The following is a 19,966-nucleotide window of genomic DNA, read 5'->3' as shown; positions in this document are numbered from 1 at the left end:
ACGACCTATCTGTACAAAATATCAAGCGGTTAGCCTTACGCGTTCATCAGCTATCGTGTTTTCGACAGACGGACTGACATGGCGACTCAGAATGTCGAGAAGATACAGAATAAATATACTTTATGGGGTCGCAGATCAATATTTCGGGGTGTTACTAACGGAAAAACCAGATAAGTAAACCCCCATCCTATGGTGGCGTGTGTAAAAATGAAGTTGCAAAAATTTCTTACTAAAATCAAAGCTATTTTTGACTTTTAATCAAAGGCCCATAAAAGCCAAATTTATTATCCGATTTTGCCGAAATTTGGGACAGTGAATTGTGTTAGGCCCTTCGACATCCTTCTTCAATTTTGCCTAGATCTGCCATATAGACAAATCTATCGATTAAAGTTTTGGGACCATAAAAGGCGCATGTATTGTCCGATTTCGCCGAAATTTGGGACAGTGAGTTGCGTTAGGCTCCTCGACATCCTTCTTCAATTTGACCCAGATCGGTATAGATTTGAATATAGCTGCCCTATTGCCCGAACTCTCGATATAAGGTTTTGGGTCCATAAAAGGCGCATTTATTGTCCGATTTTGCCAAAATTTGGGACAGTGGCCCTTCAAAATTCTTCTTCAATATGGCCCAGATCGGTTCGGATTTTGATATAGCTGTCATGTAGACCGATCTCTCGACTTAAGGCTTTGGGCCCAAAAAAAGGCGCATTTATTGTCCAATGTCGCCGAAATTTGAGACAGTGAGTTGTGTTTGGCCCTTCTACAGTCTTCTTCAATTTGGCCCAGATCGGTCCAGATTTGCTATAGCTGCCATATAGACCGAATTCTCGATTTAAAGTCTTGGTCCCATAAAAGGCGCATTTATAATCAGATTTCACTGAAATTTGACACAGTGACTTATCTTAGGCTTTTCAACATCCATGTCGTATATGGTTCGGATCGGTCTATATTGAGCCACGGCTACCAAAAAGACCAATACTTTGTTCTACAAAATTGAACAATGACTTGTACGTAATAGACCACTCAATGTCCGTATCGAATTTGGTCCAAATCGGACAATATTTCGATAAAGCTACTATAGGGGCATAAATGAAGCATTTTTCGCAGGATTTTGACGAAAGGTGGTTTACATATATACCCGAGGTGGTGGGTATCCAAAGTTCGGCCCGGCCGAACTTAACGAATTTTTACATGTTTTCAGTGCATATTTGTGTGTGTTTTAAAAGTTGTAGAATTATTTTCAGGAGTTTGAGTTTAAGGAGTTAATTTGAAAACAACTCTGCAATTTTTATTCGCAAGGGGTACCTGATCTTTGATCGGCACATAACTATGGCCTTATGCAAGTTTCGCAAATAAATTGCTTACGGACATTTCCAATAAAATGACGATCAGAAAGAAAGTGTTGCTGTGAAACAACTTATGTACTCCACCCCATGGTAATAAGCATAACAATTCAAATGCTGTGCCGATAAGCTATTCTTCTATTCAAATGTATTTTGTGGTTGTGGTTCGTCTTTATTTTAAAAATATGAATATTACACCATCCGCTTAACGGAGAACATTACAGACAAACAGTTTCCATTGTGTGCTTATGCCGCAATATGCAAATATGAAAGTGTCTACATTCGCTATTGTCTTACTCTGCGCTACGAGTACGCGTTCTTTTGAATACACCCCCACTAAGGCCCAAGAAAAATGTCCCTACAAGGATACAGTTGATTTAAGCGATTACAAAGCCTTAGAAAATGGCTCCTATATATATCAAAATGTTGTGGTCGATGATATGGCACAATACAATTATCGCTTGGCAGCCTACAATGAGACCAAAGAAGCTGAACCACATTTGCGTGGGTGCGTATGCGGCCATCCCAAGAAGTGCATAAAACTCTGCTGTGAATGGGGAGCGTTTTTCAATGAAACCTCTTTTTTTTGCGAGAGAATCTCAAAGGATCTTAATATTCCCATCGAAATGGAAATTGTTTTTGGAGATTCAGTAAAAAAAATTCTTGACATCTTCGAAAAATTCATTTATCAAGTGGGCAAACCTTGTCTATACCCCGAATCCTTGACAATGGAAGAGGACAAATGGAATTTATTGGAGGTGAGTAATTTCAGCATATGAGTACTGATACATATATACAATTTAATTTGACTCATGCCTATTCATACAATGTGACAAAATTCATTGCTGGTAAAGGGCCTAATTTGAAGAATGGCCTTATTAAGAGCTACAATAATTTTAAAATGTTTTGTTGCGTTTTTTCCCTTGCAGGAAAGTATTTTCAAAGTTCAATGTCTTTTTCCAATTTTTCAGAATGGCCTATTGCACATTCACAATGATGATTCCTATCACGACACTGTAAGTTATTGCCTGACGCCTTATCAATACAATGGCACCGTAAAGAATGTCCTGGTGCCCATGAGTTGTGCTAAGAGAAATGAAATAACAACCTCGCTAGCTTTTCATAGTTATGGTGAATATTTTGGATTACGCATTAAAAATAAATTAATTAATGATCCCATTTTTTTTTCTTACAACCATGTAGCCGCATTGGTTACCGTGCTGTTTCTCATACCCACAGTTTTCGTGTATTTATGGCTTAAGGAATTGAGAGAGAATATGCGAGGAAAACTTTTGATCTGCTACCTGTTCTCATTGATCATTAGCTACTCCATACTAAGTTACATAAACATATCGGAACAAGTATTTGATGAGAAGATGTGTTCTTTTTTGGGTAAGTACATTTGTTAATTAGGTAGAGCCAGCTCTTCACTCAGACAGCGATTAGGCAATTTCATCCCGAAACGAAATTTTATTGTACAAAATTTTGAAAATAATTTCCAAGAAACGACATTTTAACTAAACTTCCTATAGAAACGAAATTTTGACAAAACTTCCTATAGAAACGAAATTTTGACAAAACTTCCTATAGAAACGAAATTTTGACAAAATTTCCTATAGAAACAAAATTATCCCATAGAAACGAAATTTTGACAAAATTTCCTATGGAAACGAAATTTTGACAAAATTTCCCATGGAAACGAAATTTTGACAAAATTTCCTATAGAAACGAAATTTTGACAAAATTTCCTATAGAAACGAAATTTTGACAAAATTTCCTATAGAAACGAAATTTTGACAAAATTTCCTATAGAAACGAAATTTTGGCAAAATTTCCTATAGAAACGAAATTTTGACAAAATTTCCTATAGAAACGAAATTTTGACAAAATTTCCTATAGGAACGAAATTTTGACAAAATTTCCTATAGGAACGAAATGTAGACAAAATTTCCCATAGAAACGAAATTTGGACAAAATTTCCTATAGAAACGAAATTTTGACAAAACTTCCTATAGAAACGAAATTTTGACAAAATTTCCTATAGAAACGAAATTTTGACAAAATTTCCTATAGGAACGAAATGTAGACAAAATTTCCCATAGAAACGAAATTTGGACAAAATTTCCTATAGAAACGAAATTTTGACAAAACTTCCTATAGAAAGAAAATTTTTCAAAATTTCCTATAGAAAAGAAATTTTGGCAAAATTTCCTATAGAAACGAAATTTTGGCAAAATTTCCTATAGAAACGAAATTTTGACGAAATTTCCTATAGAAACGAAATTTTGGCAATCTTTCCTATAAAAACTAAATTTTGGCAAAAATTGCTATAGAAACTAAATTTTGTCAAAATTTCGCATAGAAACGAAATTTCGACAAAATTTCCTATAGAAACGAAATTTTGACAAAATTTCCTATAAAAACAAAACTATCCCATAGAAACGAAATTTTGACAAAATTTCCTATGGAAACGAAATTTTGACAAAATTTCCCATGGAAACGAAATTTTGACAAAATTTCCTATAGAAACGAAATTTTGACAAAATTTCCTATAGAAACGAAATTTTGACAAAATTTCCTATAGAAACGAAATTTTGAGAAAATTTCCTATAGAAACGAAATTTTGACAAAATTTCCTATAGAAACGAAATTTTGAGAAAATTTCCTATAGAAACGAAATTTTGACAAAATTTCCTATAGAAACGAAATTTTGACAAAATTTCCTATAGAAACGAAATTTTGACAAAATTTCCTATAGAAACGAAATTTTGACAAAATTTCCTATAGGAACGAAATGTAGACAAAATTTCCCATAGAAACGAAATTTTGAGAAAATTTCCTATAGAAACGAAATTTTGACAAAATTTCCTATAGGAACGAAATGTAGACAAAATTTCCCATAGAAACGAAATTTGGACAAAATTTCCTATAGAAACGAAATTTTGACAAAACTTCCTATAGAACGAAATTTTGACAAATTTTCCTATAGAAAGAAAATTTTTCAAAATTTCCTATAGAAACAAAATTTTGACAAAATTTTCTATAGAAACAAAATTATGGCAAAATTTCCAATAGAAGCGAAATTTTGGCAAAATTTGTTATTTTTTCGGGCTAAATTTCCTACACAATTGATATTTTGGCAATCTTTCCTATAAAAACTAAATTTTGGCAAAAATTGCTATAGAAACTAAATTTTGTCAAAATTTCGCATAGAAACGAAATTTCGACAAAATTTCCTATAGAAACGAAATTTTGACAAAATTACCTATAGAAACGAAATTATCCCATAGAAACGAAATTTTGACAAAATTTCCTATGGAAACGAAATTTTGACAAAATTTCCCATGAAAACGAAATTTTGACAAAATTTCCCATGGAAACGAAATTTTGACAAAATTTCCTATAGAACCGAAATTTTTAAAAATTTCCTATAGAAACGAAATTTTGACAAAATTTCCTATAGAAACGAAATTTTGACAAAATTTCCTATAGAAATGAAATTTTGAAAAATTTCCTATAGAAACAAAATTTTGACAAAATTTCCTTTAGAAACTTTTCCTATTGAATCGAAATTTTGACAAAATTTCCAATAGAAATGAAATTTTGACAAAATTTCCAATAGAAATGAAATTTTGAAAAAATTTCCTATAGAAACAAAATTTTGACAAAATTTCCTTTAGAAACTTTTCCTATTGAAACGAAATTTTGAGAAAATTTTCTATAGAAACGAAATTTTGAGAAAATTTCCTATAGAAACGAAATTTTGAGAAAATTTCCTATAGAAACGAAATTTTGAGAAAATTTCCTATAAAAACGAAATTTCGAGAAAATTTCCTATAGAAACGAAATTTTGCGAAAATTTCCTATAGAAACGAAATTTTGAGAAAATTTCCTATAGAAACGAAATTTTGAGAAAATTTCCTATAGAAACGAAATTTTGAGAAAATTTCCTATAGAAACGAAATTTTGACAAATTTTCCCTTAGAAACTTTTCCTATTGAAACAAAATTTTGACAAAATTTCCTTTAGAAACTTTTCCTATGGAAACGAATTTTTGACAAAAACTTATATATAACAAGTAAAAGGGTGCTTAGATCGGTCGGGCCTAATCTTATTTACCCTCCACCACGGATCGCATTTGTCAAGTTCCTTGAATTACTTTTTCACGTAAATATGGTTCAGATCGGACTATATTTAGATATAGCTGTCATATAGACCGATCTCCCGATAAAGGGCCTGAAGCCCAGAAAATCTTTATTTCTTAACCGAATTCGCTGAAATTTGAAACTGTGGGTTATTTTCAGCCTCCCGATATCTGACTCAAATATGGATTAGATCGGTCCATATTTAGATATAGCTGTCATATAGACCGATCTGCCGTTAGAGCGTCTGAAAGCCATTAATTTTCTTTATTTTCTTTCGATTTCGCTGAAATTTGAAACAGTGCGCAGTTTTGAGCCTCTTAACATCCGACCGAAATATGGTACAGATCGCACTATATTTAGATATAGCTGCCATATAGACCGATCTGCCGATAAAGGGCCTGAAGCCCATAAAAGCTTTATTTCTTAACCGATTTCGCTGAAATTTGAAACAGTGCGCAGTTTTGAGCCTCCCAACATCCGACCGAAATATGGTTATGATCGGACTTTATTTAGATATAGCTGCCATATAGACCGATCTGTCGATAAGGGGACTAAAGCCCATAAAAGCTTTATTTATTATCCGATTTCGCTGAAATTTGAAACAGTGAGTTTTTTTGAGCCTTACGATTTCCGACCTTAATATGGTTTACTTGTTTATCTTCAGGTTTCACTTGCTACTTCTTTTTCATTGCTGCATTTTTGTGGCTTAGCGTTCTCTGTTTTGATATTTGGATTAATTTCAAAACGCATCGAGTGGCCAGCAGCAACGCTAAGAATGCCTTACGTTTTATATGTTATTCATGTTATGCATGGGGTATGGCCTCCTTTTTAACCTTTTTGGCCATGCTGTGTCAATGGTCGGATAAAATCTCTGAAGACTATAAACCTGGCATCGGGGAAGACGTCTGCTGGTTAGATAGTAAGTTTGCTAGTAGTTGTGTAAAATTTGAAATGATTTCTTAAATATTACTTTCTTGACAGCCAACAAATGGTCAGCTGCCATTTATTTCTACTGGCCTAATTTAATCATTTTGTTGTTTAGCATTGCAACGTTCACTCATATGACTTGGAGGATTTATCGAGTTCGCAGTGATGTGGCGCGGCTTACACAAAAGGATAACTTTTTCCAGGAAAAGTAAGTGAAGTCTTTCTTTGAATGGAATATTTATTATTATACACACTACCTTAGGCCGGGGCTATATTCACTTTCTCATTCCATTTGTAATGGAAGTGGGATATTGCGCCTTTTATGAGCCACCCTTTTTTGAACTTCAAGAAAATTTTCTTAGCCTAATTTTTTGCTTTCAGTGTACTTGTGATATTACGCATCTTTCTCATTCTGGGCATTTCATGGATTTTGGATATTTTATCATATTTTCTGCGTAATTTCCAAGCTTGGGATTTTCTGTCGCTGCTGTCTGATTTTCGTAGCGCTCTACAAGGTGTTTTAATTTTTATTTTATTTGTTTTAAAACGCAACGTTTTGGACTCGCTTAAGAAGAGGTAAGTTTTTCTCAAAGCATACCATGTAATGTGCGTTTTAACAAAAGATTTCATTTTGAATTTTAGTTTTTCGACTACCAGACAATCAGTCTCAAGGCGATCCATGTTTGCTAGATTTTCAAAATCATCAGCCACCAGTGGACCACAAACTGAATACGAAGTGGTTGAATTAAGTCCACTAAGTTAAGCATAAATAAACACAAAAAAAATTTAATGGATTATATTTCATGATTTAAATAACTCAAAAACATACCAACATTTAAGACAAACAACATTCTTTCCATCAGTGTTGAATGGGTGCGCTCCATGACACATGAGTTCACTCGGAGTCCAGTCTGGCCTTTTGTAATTCACACAGTGAGAAAAAAGCCAGTAAGGAAAGGCAAAAATCGGGCGTCGCCGACTTTATAATACCCTACACCTACCCTACAATCATAAATCCGGGCAATATATAAATATATATGTATATGAGAGCTATATCTAAATCTGAACCGACTATTAAACAGATCGTTTGAAAATTGTTGTTACTACGGCCATATAAGTCAAATCTGACGATATATATGTATAAGTGCCACATCCAAATCTGAACCGATTTTGATGAAATCTCCGTGCCAAATTTTGTGCAGATCGGTTACAAATTGTGTTTATTACAGCCTTATAAGTGTAAATCGGGCGATACATATATATTGGAGCTATATCCAAATCTGAACCGATTTTGATGAAATTTAGCGGATATGTTAAGATAAGTAACTAAACAATCCGCCCGAAATTTTATACAGATCGGCTGAAAATTGTAGCTACTACGCCTACTTAAGTGCAAATCGGGCTATACATATATATGGGAGCTATATCTTAAACTGAACCGATTTTAATGGAATTTTGCAGATATGTTAAGATCGGTAGCAAAACAAACCGTGTCAAATTTTGTGCAGATCGGTTGAAGATTGTCCTTACTACGGCAATTTAAGTGAAAATCGGTCGATAAATATATATGGGAGCTATATCTAAATCTGAACCGATTTTTATCAAAATCCATAGCGTTTGTCCTTGGGCCCAAAAAGTGATATGTTTTGTGATGATTGGACAACAAAAACGACCTGCACTTTGATTACAAGAAAACATGGACACACAGACGGACATGACTAAATCGAATCAGAAAGTAATTCTGAGTCGATCGGTATACTTATCTTCTCCTTCTAAGCGTTGCAAACAAATGCACTAATCTATAATACCCTGTACCACAGTGGTGGTGTAGGGTATAATTAGCCAAAATCTGATGAACATATATATGGGAGCTAAATCTAAATGTGAACCGATTTTTACTTAACTTCTTAGATATTGTGTCAGGCATCGAAGAAAGAGACCGACATATATGGGAGCTATATCTAAATCTGAACCGATTTCTAGCAAACTTCTTAGATATTGTGGTGGTCATCGGGGAAAGCGCTGTACAACATTTTGCCAAGATTGGTCAATAAAAGTGCTTGCAGTGACCATAGAAGTGAAATATGGCAGCTATATCTTAATCGAGAGTCATAAAAAAAATCCTTCCTCGAAAATTTCAAGAGAATCTGTTAAAATATGAGCACTTTCTTGCAACATTTCTCAAAATCGGACGAACAAATATATGGTAGCTATACCTAAATCTGAACCGATTTTCGAGAAAAGCGTTTTTGCCTTGCTGTTACTCTAGAAGTTAAAATCGGGAGAGCTATATCTAAATCTGAACCGATTTCCATGAAATTCACCAGTAATATCGAGAGTCATAAGACCTGCCAAATTTCGAGGGAATCGGTTTACAAATGACCATTTTATTACATTATAACTGCAAATCGGACGAACATATATATGGGAGCTATATCTAAATCTGAAGCGATTTCGAGCAAACTTCTCAGATACTGTGACAGTCATCGAGGAAAGCGTTATACGAAGTTTTGGGAAGTTTGGTCAATAAATGCGCTTGCAGTGGCTCTAGGAGTGAAAATCGAGCGATATATATATATATATATATATGAGAGCTCTATCTTAATCTGGACCGATTTCTATGAAATCCAACAGTAATGTCGAGAGTCAAGAGGAAATCCTCCCTGCTAAATTTCGAGAAAATCGGTTAACAAACGACCATTTTATTGCATTATTACTAAATATCGGACGAACATATGTATGGGAGCTATATCCAAATCTGAACCGATTTTTTCCAATTTCAATAGGTTTCGTCTCTAGGCCGAAAAACACGCCTGTGCCAAATTTAAAGACGATCGGATGAAAATTGCGACCTGTACTTTGTACACAAATTCACATGGACAGACAAACAGACAGACGGACATAGCTAAATCGAATCAAAATGTGATTCTGTGTCGATCGGTATACTTGTCAATGGGTCTATATCTCTTCCTTTTGGGTGTTACAAACTAATTCACTAACTTATAATACCCTGTACCACAGTAGTGGTGTAGGGTATAAAGAGCTTTTTATGGAATCATGATCCTAAAGTCCCCGATCATCCTGTATGGTAGCTATATTGCAACATTGCCAAAATACGGTAATGTGTCACATTTCCGCTCAATATCTCAAAATAGATCCAACAAAGATAACCGTATACTCAAATTTCGTGAGTTACTTATGTTCGACTTTCGCATGTTTATACCCACCACCATAGGAAAGTCATTTCGTTTGCAACACATTGAGATATCCATTTCCGAACCTACAAGGTATATACATGATTGATCATCGTAAAATTCTAAAATGAATAAATTGTCTGTCTGTCCGTCCGGTTGTCAGTTGTAGTCACGCTACAGCCTTCAGAATTTGAGACATTGAGCTGAAATGTTGCACAGATTCGTAGTTGATTCAATAGTTCAAATTGGCGCGAGGCTACGTGCGCCTAAAGGTATACATTGTTTTTAGCGGTAACAATTTCAACCTAAAAATGCTGTTGGCAATATTTCAACCTCATCACTTAACCTTCAATAGGCAAATTTCATATCCAACACAATGGGAAGAGTTGCTCAAAAACTTGTGCGCAAATTAATGGAAACAAGCCAAACGCATTATGTTCAGCCGAGCCGAACATTGGATACCTATCACCTTGAGTATATACACAGAAAAAAATAGAATTCTACATTGAATCGAAGACATTATTTGTTGAAGTACGTAAGTAAGTCCCTACAAGAAACTTGGCAGACAATCATAGAAAATTTTGTTGACTTTCAACAAATTCAACCATGTAGAGCACAAAACTCCCATGCCATTCATCACTTGCAAACCCAGGTTCGAGTCCTCCTGGTCGGCCAAAAAAATTTTATATATTTTTTATCATTAAATTAAAATTAAAATTATTTTAGAAAATTCGGCATAAAAAAATATGAATTTCGTATTCAAATAAAAAATTGTTGAGTGGTTTTTACCTTTTCTTTTAACTTAATTGATCGAAACATTTTTTACTGTGCAGCAGTACTTATTGATTTATTTCATCATAAAGAAGATGATGTCGGTAGGCTAGAGGATGCGTGCAAGACTACCAAACATGAGATCATGAGTTCAATACTCTGCGGCACCATGCGATCCATGGTGGAGGATATATAAGATTCGGTCCGGTCGAACTTAGCATGCTTTTACTTGTTTATTCTACATACCAAACTTCTAGACCGTACCTGGCACAGTTGTTGGAAGTCGCAAAAGAACACGATTTGCAAAATTGTTGCCAAATCGGACAAAAATTGCGGCGCCAGGGGCTAAAGATGTCAAATCAGGAGATCGGTTTATATGGGAGCTATATCTAAATCTGAACCGATATGGCCCATTTGCAATTCCCAACGACCTATATGAATATTAACCAACTGTGCAAATATTCAAGTGGATAACTTTACGCGTTCGATCGCTATCGTGATTTCGACAGGCGGACGGACATTGCTAGTACGACTCAGAACGGCGAGACGATCCATATTTCGAGGTGTAACATACGGAAGGACTAGATAAGTATACCCGCATCCTATGGTGGTACGCATGGCGAAACAATTAAAGGTGGCCTCATTTGTACAACAAGCACAAATCAGATGGTGCAATCCGCCATGTTGTCATCAAGCTGACCGACGTTTTACCAACACGCACAAAGAAATTTGCAATGAATTATAATTTTTGATAAAATTTTTAATGAAATTTGTGTTAATTAATAAAGAAATATAAATAATTTTTACTGAATATCGTTAGGAGATCATTTCCAAAAGTCTCGTAAAAATTCTTTCTTTTTCAACAGAAATATTTTATTGGATAGTATTATTATTTTGCGAGTGTATACAGAAGTTACAATAAGTGAGATTATTATTTGTTTGAAGAAGGTCAGAGCCTAAAATAACTTATGCTCACTGAACACAGCTTTAAGGTTTGTGAATACGGTTTTTGGTGCAAATGCCTTTTAGTAGTTTGTTAAGCATCCATAACTTACTGTCCATACGGCTGTGAATAGGCTATAAAGGTTTGTGAATACGGTTTTTAATGCAAATGCCTATTAGTAGTTTATAAGGCATCCATAACTTTTTGTGAATACGGGTAAGCATATATTCTAGAGCTGGCAAACAATCGATAATCGCAACATTCGATAGTTTCAATAATAAATATCGAAAGTATCGATACTATCGGGAAATTAACGATATTTTCACAAATTTTTTAAACGAAAATGAGAAGTAAAAAATCTGGAGATCGGTTTATATAGCAGCAATATCAATGCACCAACCGAATAAAACCAAGGCTAATTAAGTCAGTTAGAAGTCATGAGTGAAATCATTGTACAAAATGTTAGTTTAATCCTACGAAAATTGCGCCCTCTCTAGGCGCAGTGTATATTAAAGGATACATTCAGTGATTGCCTACCTTTGTAAAGTTTTGCAAAGAGAATTACCTTTTGCGATAGTATCCATCGGAAAAATATCAATTGATATTCAACCAAAAAATTAAATATCGATAGTGCCATCGATATTTTGCCAGCTCTAATATATTCAGAAACTAAATTCGTTAAACCAGAAGAATATCGATACAATGAATTGTGATAGGAGAATGAGAAACCCAGCCGAAAGCCTAGTACTGACTTCGACTTTTCGCAAGAACAACTGTCAAAACACACTGTCAAGGCGGATTAAATAAGGAGGTCCCAGGCGAACGGCTGTTAACAGGCGGCCAGGTTTGATAGTATTAAGATGACAGATTTTTTTTTTGCATTCTTTAGCGGAGTTGATTGGTGCTCATTTCGTGAGCATTTAATTATATTGACAATTAATTGAAGCAAAATTTGTATTGACTCAGCGACATGTCGCTGCTATTTTTCTCATAGAACTCAGTACCTCTTCTATGATTTGTTCGCATTTTTATACCCTACACCACCACTGTGGTACAGGGTATTATAGATTTTTGCATTTGTTTGCAACGCTAAGAAGGAGAAGAGCTAGAGCCATTCATAAGTATACCTCACTCAGACTCAGATTCACTTTCTGATTCGATTTAGCCATGTCCGTCTGTGAGTCAATGTATTCTTGTAGTCAAAGTGCAGGTCGTATTTGTTGTCGAATCATCACGAAATTTTGCACATAATACTTTTTTGGCCCAAGGACAAATGCTATTGATTTTGATAAAAATTTGGATCAGATTTAGATATAGCTTCCATATATATGTATCGCCCGATTTGCACTTAAATGGCCGCAGTAGCTAAAATTTTCAACTGATCGGCACAAAATTTGGCATGAACTGTTTTGTTACTGATTTTAACATATCTGCAAATTTTCATCAAAATCGGTTCAGATTTGGATATAGGTCCAATATACATATATATAGCCCGATTTACACGTATAAGGCTGTAATAAACACAATTTGTAACCGATCTGCACAAAATTTGGCACGTATTGTTTTGTTATTGATCTTAAGATATGTGCGATATTCATCAAATCGGTTCAGATTTGGATGTAGCATCCATACATATTTACCGCCGGATTTGCACTTATATGGCCGTAGTAACAACAATTTTCAAACGATCTGTTGAATAGTCGGTTCAGATTTAGATATAGCTCTCATATACATATATATTTATATATTGCACGAATTTATAATTGTAGGGTAGGTGTAGAGTGTTATATAGTCGGCTCCGCCCAACTTTTGCCTTTCCTTACTGGTTTATAATGCTTTTTGACAGTTGATCGGCTGAAAAGTCGAAGTCAGTACTAGGCTTAAGCTCGAACTGCCAAAGGCGTGCTAAGTTCGCCCGGGCCAAATTTTGAAAACCCACCACCATGGATTCTGCTTAAAATTAATCTAAAATAAATTTAATTGAAGAGCATAATTTTATGCTACATACCAAACTTCTGTCTAAACAGCAAAAATTAAAGCTTCTACGAACCGAACAAGGATAATCGAGAGACCGGTTTATATGGGAGCCATATGAGGTTATAGACTGATTTGGACCGTACTTGGCACAGCTGTTGGAAGTCGTAACAGAACACTACATGCAAAATTTCAGCCAAATCGGACATATTGCCGCTTGTAAGGGCTCAAGAAGTCAAATCGTTTGGTCGGTTTATATGTGAGCTATACCAGGTTATAGACTGAATTGGAGTTTACTTAGTACAGTTGTTGAAAGTCATAACAGATAACTATGTGAAAAATTTCAGCTATAACGGGCTCAAGAAGTCAAATCGGGAGATCGGTTTATATGGGAGCTATATTTAATCTGAACCGATATGGCCCATTTGCAATCCCCCACGACCTACATCTATTTTAAGTATCTGTACAAAATTTCAAGCGGCTAGACGGACGGACATGGCTAGATGGATTCAGAACGACGAGACGTTCAAGAATATATATATACTATACTATATAATGACAAAATGAATATACCTCCATTCTTCGGTGGTGGGTATAAAAAACCGATAATAACCGGTATTCAATGTAAACGCAGTGCTGCATATGAATTACGGCGAAGATTTGCTGCGGACCAAATGTGGATATAGCTGCTATATAGACCGATTTTCCGATAAAGGGTCTAATGACCATAAAAACTTTATTTTTCATCCGATTTTGCTAAAATTTGAAGTGAGTAGTTTAAGGCTTCCCGACAACTGACCCACATATGGTTCAGATCGGACTATATTTACATATAGCTACCATTGAGACCGATCTCCCGATTAAAGGGTCTGAAGACCATAAAAGCTTTATTTATTACCAGATTTCTCTGAAATTTGCAACAGTGGGTTATTTTAAGCCTCTCGGCACCTGACCTAAATATTATTCACACCGGACTATATTTAGATATAGCTGTCATATAGACCATACTGCCCCTAAAGGGTCTGGCCAATAAAAACTTTATTTATTACCTGATTTCGCTGAAATTTAAAACAGTGAGTAGGTTAAGACCTTCTAATATCCGACCTAAATATGGTTCTGATTGGACTATATTTAGATATAGCTGTCATAATATATACCGATATCCCGATTTCGCTGAAATTTGAAACAGTTAGTTTTTCTGAGCCTCACGATATCCGACTTTAATATGGTTCAGATCGGTTTATAATTGGATATATCTGCCAAAAGAGCAATATTTTGTTCTACAAAACTGAATAGTAACATATATTGGGTTGCCCAAAAAGTAATTGCGGATTTTTCATATATTCGGCGTTGACAAATTTTTTCACAGCTTGTGACTCTGTAATTGCATTCTTTCTTCTGTCAGTTATCAGCTGTTACTTTTAGCTTGCTTTAGAAAAAAAAGCGTAAAAAAAGTATATTTGATTAAAGTTCATTCTAAGTTTTATTAAAAATGCATTTACTTTCTTTAAAAAAATCCGCAATTACTTTTTGGGCAACCCATATATTGTACCACTCAATGTCCGTGCCGAATTTGGGTTTACGTATGCATATACCCGAGGTGGTGGGTATCCAAAGTTCGGCACGGCCTTTTTACTTGTTTGTTTTTTGAAAATTCATATTTTTTTATCAATATTTGTAAAAGAAATGCTTAATCCGCATCAAAAAATAACGTTTGTCTTGTTATGGTTATTAATTTCAGTCCATTCACTTGGATGTGATAACGCGTGATGATGCGTTTCCACTTTCGTATTCCGCACAAGTTGGGAACTTGTAGTGCAAAATACTAATAAGTTAATTTCATTCCTCTTCTTTAATTTCGTAGAGGACTGTATGTTTACTTCATAATCCATTCACAATTGCTCGATATCGGTAGTCGGGTAGTCGATAGATATTTGAAATTTCTATTGCATTAAAACCTAAAAAACAAAAAAATTTTAAAACCCTTTGTTTTTGAAAGTTTAAAAAACTTAGCGTACGCGCGAAGAAAATAAAAAAATATAAGAAAAAAAATTATAACGAAATTGTGAATGTGTTTTTGCTTTTGTGCGGTGTTTTAAGTCTTAAAATAAGAATTCAAAAATAAAAGGTGAATTAAAAAAAAAAAATATTTTATTTGAATGTCCATATTCAACAAAAAAAATATAAATATATAATAATGAAAAAAAAAACACACACACAAGAAAGAAAAATGAAAAGTAAAAATAAAAAAAAAAAATTTAATTGATTATATTGATTGGCAAGACATTTTTTTCCCAAAGAAAATGAGGAAATGAAAAACGAAAAATAAAAAAATTAAATCACACATTTTGTATTAACAAAAAAACTTGACTGCAGTTAATCTAAAATTACGACTTAATTCCTAGAGCCCTTTGAAGGCCACACCAAATCCACTTTAGATAGTTCCAAAACTTTGGGAGTATCAAGAAGCCTCACAATATGCACATCAAATATGGTCTATATTTATCCATAATGGATATAGGTATCTCGCAACGACTTCTTGTGCTTTTCGTTGAGTACTCTTTTTCTCCAAATCAGCCTACATGTTCGGGTTTTTTTTTGGGTGGACGGCCCCTTTTTTATTTTACTCTTAAAGATTAGATTTCTTTGTATGCCGGTAGACCTCTATTTTGGTTTGTGTTGGCGGTCGGTCAGTTTGCGTTAAAACGTTTTTGTTTATAAAATTTGAAAATTACCAGATGGAATTTATTGAAAAAAATAAGAATTATTTATTTACAAATTAACAACAGTAGAATAAAAGTATTGATTGGCGATAAACAAAAGCAGAAGCGATGGAATAAAATCAAAAAAAAAAAAAAAAAAAAAAAAAAACAAAAACAAATAATACTAATGAGAAAATTGTGAAAATGTGAATTTGTGGAAATATTTATTCAAAGAAAATTTTTAAAATTTGTTATAATTCTTTTTTGTTTTTGCAAGATGTCAAAATTATATAAAAACAAAAATTTAAGAAATACATTGTAATTGAAAACATTTTACTGTAAAACAAAAATTTTTTAAACATTTGAGTTAATTTAAAATTTGTTATTAAATTAGGTAAATTAGGCAACAAAAATGTCCAAGTGAATGCTAGGCATATCAGAGTGATAACTAATTTAAAATAAAAATATATTTATAATTTAAATGATTGATTAAAATTGCTTACACCATAGTGTTTGGGTTTTATAGCTTTTCGTATTTGCTTTGGACACAGTCAGTGTTTTTTGTTGTTGGTGCTCCTCTACTCCCGAATTGGTGACATCAGTGTTGTCAATAGTTTATTGGCATAAAGAGAAAGATAAAAGTGGTAAGAGTCTGAAACTTAACCGAAATTAACATTGACGCAGATGCAAGTAACTGCGGAAAAAAGAATTTGTTTATTACAACAAGTAAAAGAGTGCCCCAGCATGGATCGCATTTTTCAAGTTCTTTGAATGATTTTTACAATATATATATGAGCTATATCAATTTATTGACCGATATAGACCGTACTTGTCATGGATGACATAGAAAATTACCACCTCCAAAATGTCAGGCAAAACGAGTAAAAATTGCTCCCTCCAGTGGCTCAGATTGTCAAATTGGGACTTTTTGACCTTCTAGAGGGCGCAATTATTATGCGATTTGGTTGAAATTGTGCATATGTCGTTTTGGTATCACTTCCAACATCTATCGGTTGATAACCTGATATAGCTGCCATATAGACCGATCCCCGATCTTGAGCTTGGGTGCAATTCTTATCCAATTTGGTTAGAATTTTGCATATGTCGTTTTGGTATGACTTCCAACATATGTATGTGCCATGTATTGCCTAAATCGGCTGATAACCTTATATACAATAGATGTCATATAAACCGATCTCCTGATTTTACATCTTGAGGCTTCACAAGCCGCAATTTTTGCCCTGAAGTTTTGCATGTTGGCTGAAGTTTTGCATGTAGTGTTCTATTATGACTTGCAATAATAGTGCCAAGTTCAGCCCAAATCGGTATATAACCTGGTATAGCTCCCATATAAACCGATCTCTCGATTTGACATCTTTAACCGCTGTAAGCCGCAATTTTTGTTCAGTTTGCCTGAAATTTTGCACATAGTGTTTTGAAATTACTTCCAACAACTTTGCCAAATGCGGTTCAACTCGGTCTATAACCTGATATAGCTCCCATATAAACCGATCTTGCGATTTAGTATCTTTAACCCCTGGAAGCCGCAAGCTTTGTCCGACTTGGCTGACATGTTGCACAAAGTGTTTTCATATGACTTGTGACTTCAAACAAACGGTCTATGAACAGATAAAGCCCTCATATCAACCGTTCCCCGGATATGACTTCTTGAGCCCCTAAAAGCCTCAATTTTCATCCGATTTAGCTGAAATTAGGAACAAAGACTTAAGTTGTAACTTTCAACATCGATATTCAAGTATGATCCGAACCGGTCGATAAGCACATATAGCTCCCATATAAACCGATCCCCGGATTTGACTTCTCGAGCCCTTAGAAGCCTCAATTTCCATGCGATTTGGCTGAAATTTGGAACAAAGACTTGAGTTGTAACATTCAACATCCATGTAATGTATGTTCCGAATCGGTCTATAAACAGATATAGCCCCCATATAAACCGATCCCCGGATTTGAGTTCTTCAAGCCTTAGAAGCCTAAATTAGCACCTGATTTGGCTGAAATTTGGCCCAAAACCCTATTTTATGACTTACAATATCCATGCCAAGTTTTATCCGAAACGGTCAATATGGTGATTTAGGCTCTCCTTAGTACCGATATCCCGATATGACTTCTTGAGACCAAAATAATTCAAATACAAACTCAGTTAATAAAGGTTAATTTTTTCGCGGAATCCATGGTGGTGGGCAACCATTATTTGACCCGGCTGAAGTTAGCACACTTTTTCTTGTTTTGTTTTACCCCTTGACCACTTTTATACTATCGTTTTATTTCGTCTTATTTCGTCATTCTGCTTATAACACCACGAAATATGTGTCTGAGACCCCATAAATGTCATGTCATTTTAAGTCGATTGTGCCATGTCCGTCCGTCTGTCTGTCGAAAGCACGCTAACTTTCGAAGGAGTAAAGCTAGCCGCTTGAAAATTTGCACAAATACTTTTTATTGGTGCAGGTCGGTTGGGAATGTAAATGAGCCAAATCGGTTCATGTTTTGATATAGCTGCCATTTAAACCGATCTTGGGTCTTGACTTCTTGAGCGTCTAGGGGGCGCATTTCTTATCCGATTTGAATCAAATTTTGCATGTAGTGTTTTGGTATCACTTCCAAGAACTGTGTTTAGTATGATTCAAATTGGTTCTTGACTTCTTGAGCCAATAGAGGGCGCAATTCTCATCCGATTTGGTTGAAATTTCGCATGAGGTGTATTGCTATGACAATAAATGTGCTAAGTATGGTGCAAATCGGTTCTTAACCTGATATAGCTGTCATATAAACCGAACTGGGATCTTGATTTCTTGAGCCTCTAGAGGGCGCAATTCTCATCCGATTTGGAAGAAATTTGGTGCAACGGTATCTCTCTTATGATCTTCAACATGCGTGTCTTATATGGTCTGAATCGATCAATAGCTTGATACAGCTCCCATAAAAACCGATCTCCCGATTTTGCTTCTTGAGCCCCTGTAAGGCTCAATTCTTATCCGAATGAACTGAAATATTACACAATAACTTCTACAATGTTCAGCATTCATTTATGGTCCGAATCGGATTATAACTTGATGTATAACTCCAATCGCACAACAGTTCTTATTCAATATTCTTTGTTTGCCTCAGCAGAGATACTGCGCATAGAATTCGACAAATGCGATCCATGGTGGAGGGTATATAAGATTCGGACCGGCTGAACTTAGCACGCTCTTACTTGTTTATTATTAAACTCAGAAACAGGTGTACCCCAGGGCTCTGTTCTTTCTCCTTCTCTTTTTCTTATTTTCATCAACGATCTGTTGGGTCAGACATCGAATCCGATCTACTCATTTGCGGATGACAGTAATCTCTGTCATTCGTACTCATAAGGCGGGTTATGGACGATACACTCTACCAGGACTTGCTGGCCATTTCTGAGTGGGGTCGAATGAATCGAGTAGATTTTAATGCACGGAAGACTCAGTGCTCCATGTTGTCACACAAACGACTCACTGAACCATTACGAACATCTTTGTCTATAAACGGTGTAGATGTTTAGCAATCAGAAGCTCTTCATGTTCCGTGCTTGAAAATAGAAAGAGATGTCCATTGGGCTAAACGTTTATTTGAAGTGTCGAAAGAAGCATTAAAGTGTTTAGGCTTCCTTAAAAGGTGTAAGAATTACTTCAGTCCGTTTGATCTTCTTAACATCTACACCACTTTCATAAGGCCGAAAATGAAGTGCAAGTCACATGTATGGGTTGGAGCTTTAAAATCATCCCTGGAGCTACTGAACCGTGTACAGGAGGGAGCGATGGCGTTGATTGGGGACAGTGGGGTATTGAACTCTATTGCCTCCCTTCATCATCGTCGCAATGTGGGTTGTTTGGCGCTGTTCTATCGGTACTTTCATGATGTGTGTTCGTCTGATATTTGCCTTCTTATTCCTGATGTAAGGATGTATGTCAGGAATACTAGACATCCA

At 35.0% G+C, this 19,966-nt stretch overlaps 2 protein-coding genes across 4 annotated transcripts in view; both read left to right on the top strand.

The window, feature by feature from the left end:
• The first annotated feature begins 1,558 nt into the window (after window positions 1–1,558).
• Window positions 1,559–7,234, top strand: LOC106093649 (G-protein coupled receptor Mth2-like). Its single transcript, XM_013260758.2, has 7 exons — window positions 1,559–2,101; window positions 2,315–2,474; window positions 2,547–2,735; window positions 6,153–6,407; window positions 6,470–6,623; window positions 6,797–6,991; window positions 7,058–7,234. The coding sequence occupies exons 1-7, from the start codon at window positions 1,592–1,594 to the stop codon at window positions 7,176–7,178; spliced, it is 1,584 nt and encodes a 527-aa protein (XP_013116212.1). The 5' UTR covers window positions 1,559–1,591; the 3' UTR covers window positions 7,179–7,234.
• Window positions 7,235–15,199: 7,965 nt separating this feature from the next.
• The window catches only part of LOC106093951 (G-protein coupled receptor Mth2), a 90,856-nt gene continuing 86,089 nt past the window's right edge, over window positions 15,200–19,966 (top strand). For all 3 annotated transcript variants that reach the window (XM_059360247.1, XM_059360248.1, XM_059360246.1), the window contains exon 1: window positions 15,200–15,425. The gene's annotated coding sequence lies outside the window, so the exon portion shown is untranslated. The remainder of the gene's footprint in view (window positions 15,426–19,966) is intronic.

Source organism: Stomoxys calcitrans, chromosome 1, assembly GCF_963082655.1.
Source record: "Stomoxys calcitrans chromosome 1, idStoCalc2.1, whole genome shotgun sequence".
Classification (NCBI taxonomy): domain Eukaryota; kingdom Metazoa; phylum Arthropoda; class Insecta; order Diptera; family Muscidae; genus Stomoxys; species Stomoxys calcitrans.
This window is presented reverse-complemented; position numbering and strand designations above follow the sequence as displayed.

What these genes read in the sequence shown, in the direction of transcription:
- LOC106093649 (XM_013260758.2), top strand. Translation starts at nt 1,592, where the DNA reads ATGCCGCAATATGCAAATATGAAAGTGTCTACATTCGCTATTGTCTTA. An exon ending in ACAAATGGAATTTATTGGAG is followed by an intron (nt 2,102 to 2,314) that starts GTGAGTAATTTC and finishes CCAATTTTTCAG; the next exon opens with AATGGCCTATTGCACATTCA. An exon ending in GAAGATGTGTTCTTTTTTGG is followed by an intron (nt 2,736 to 6,152) that starts GTAAGTACATTT and finishes GTTTATCTTCAG; the next exon opens with GTTTCACTTGCTACTTCTTT.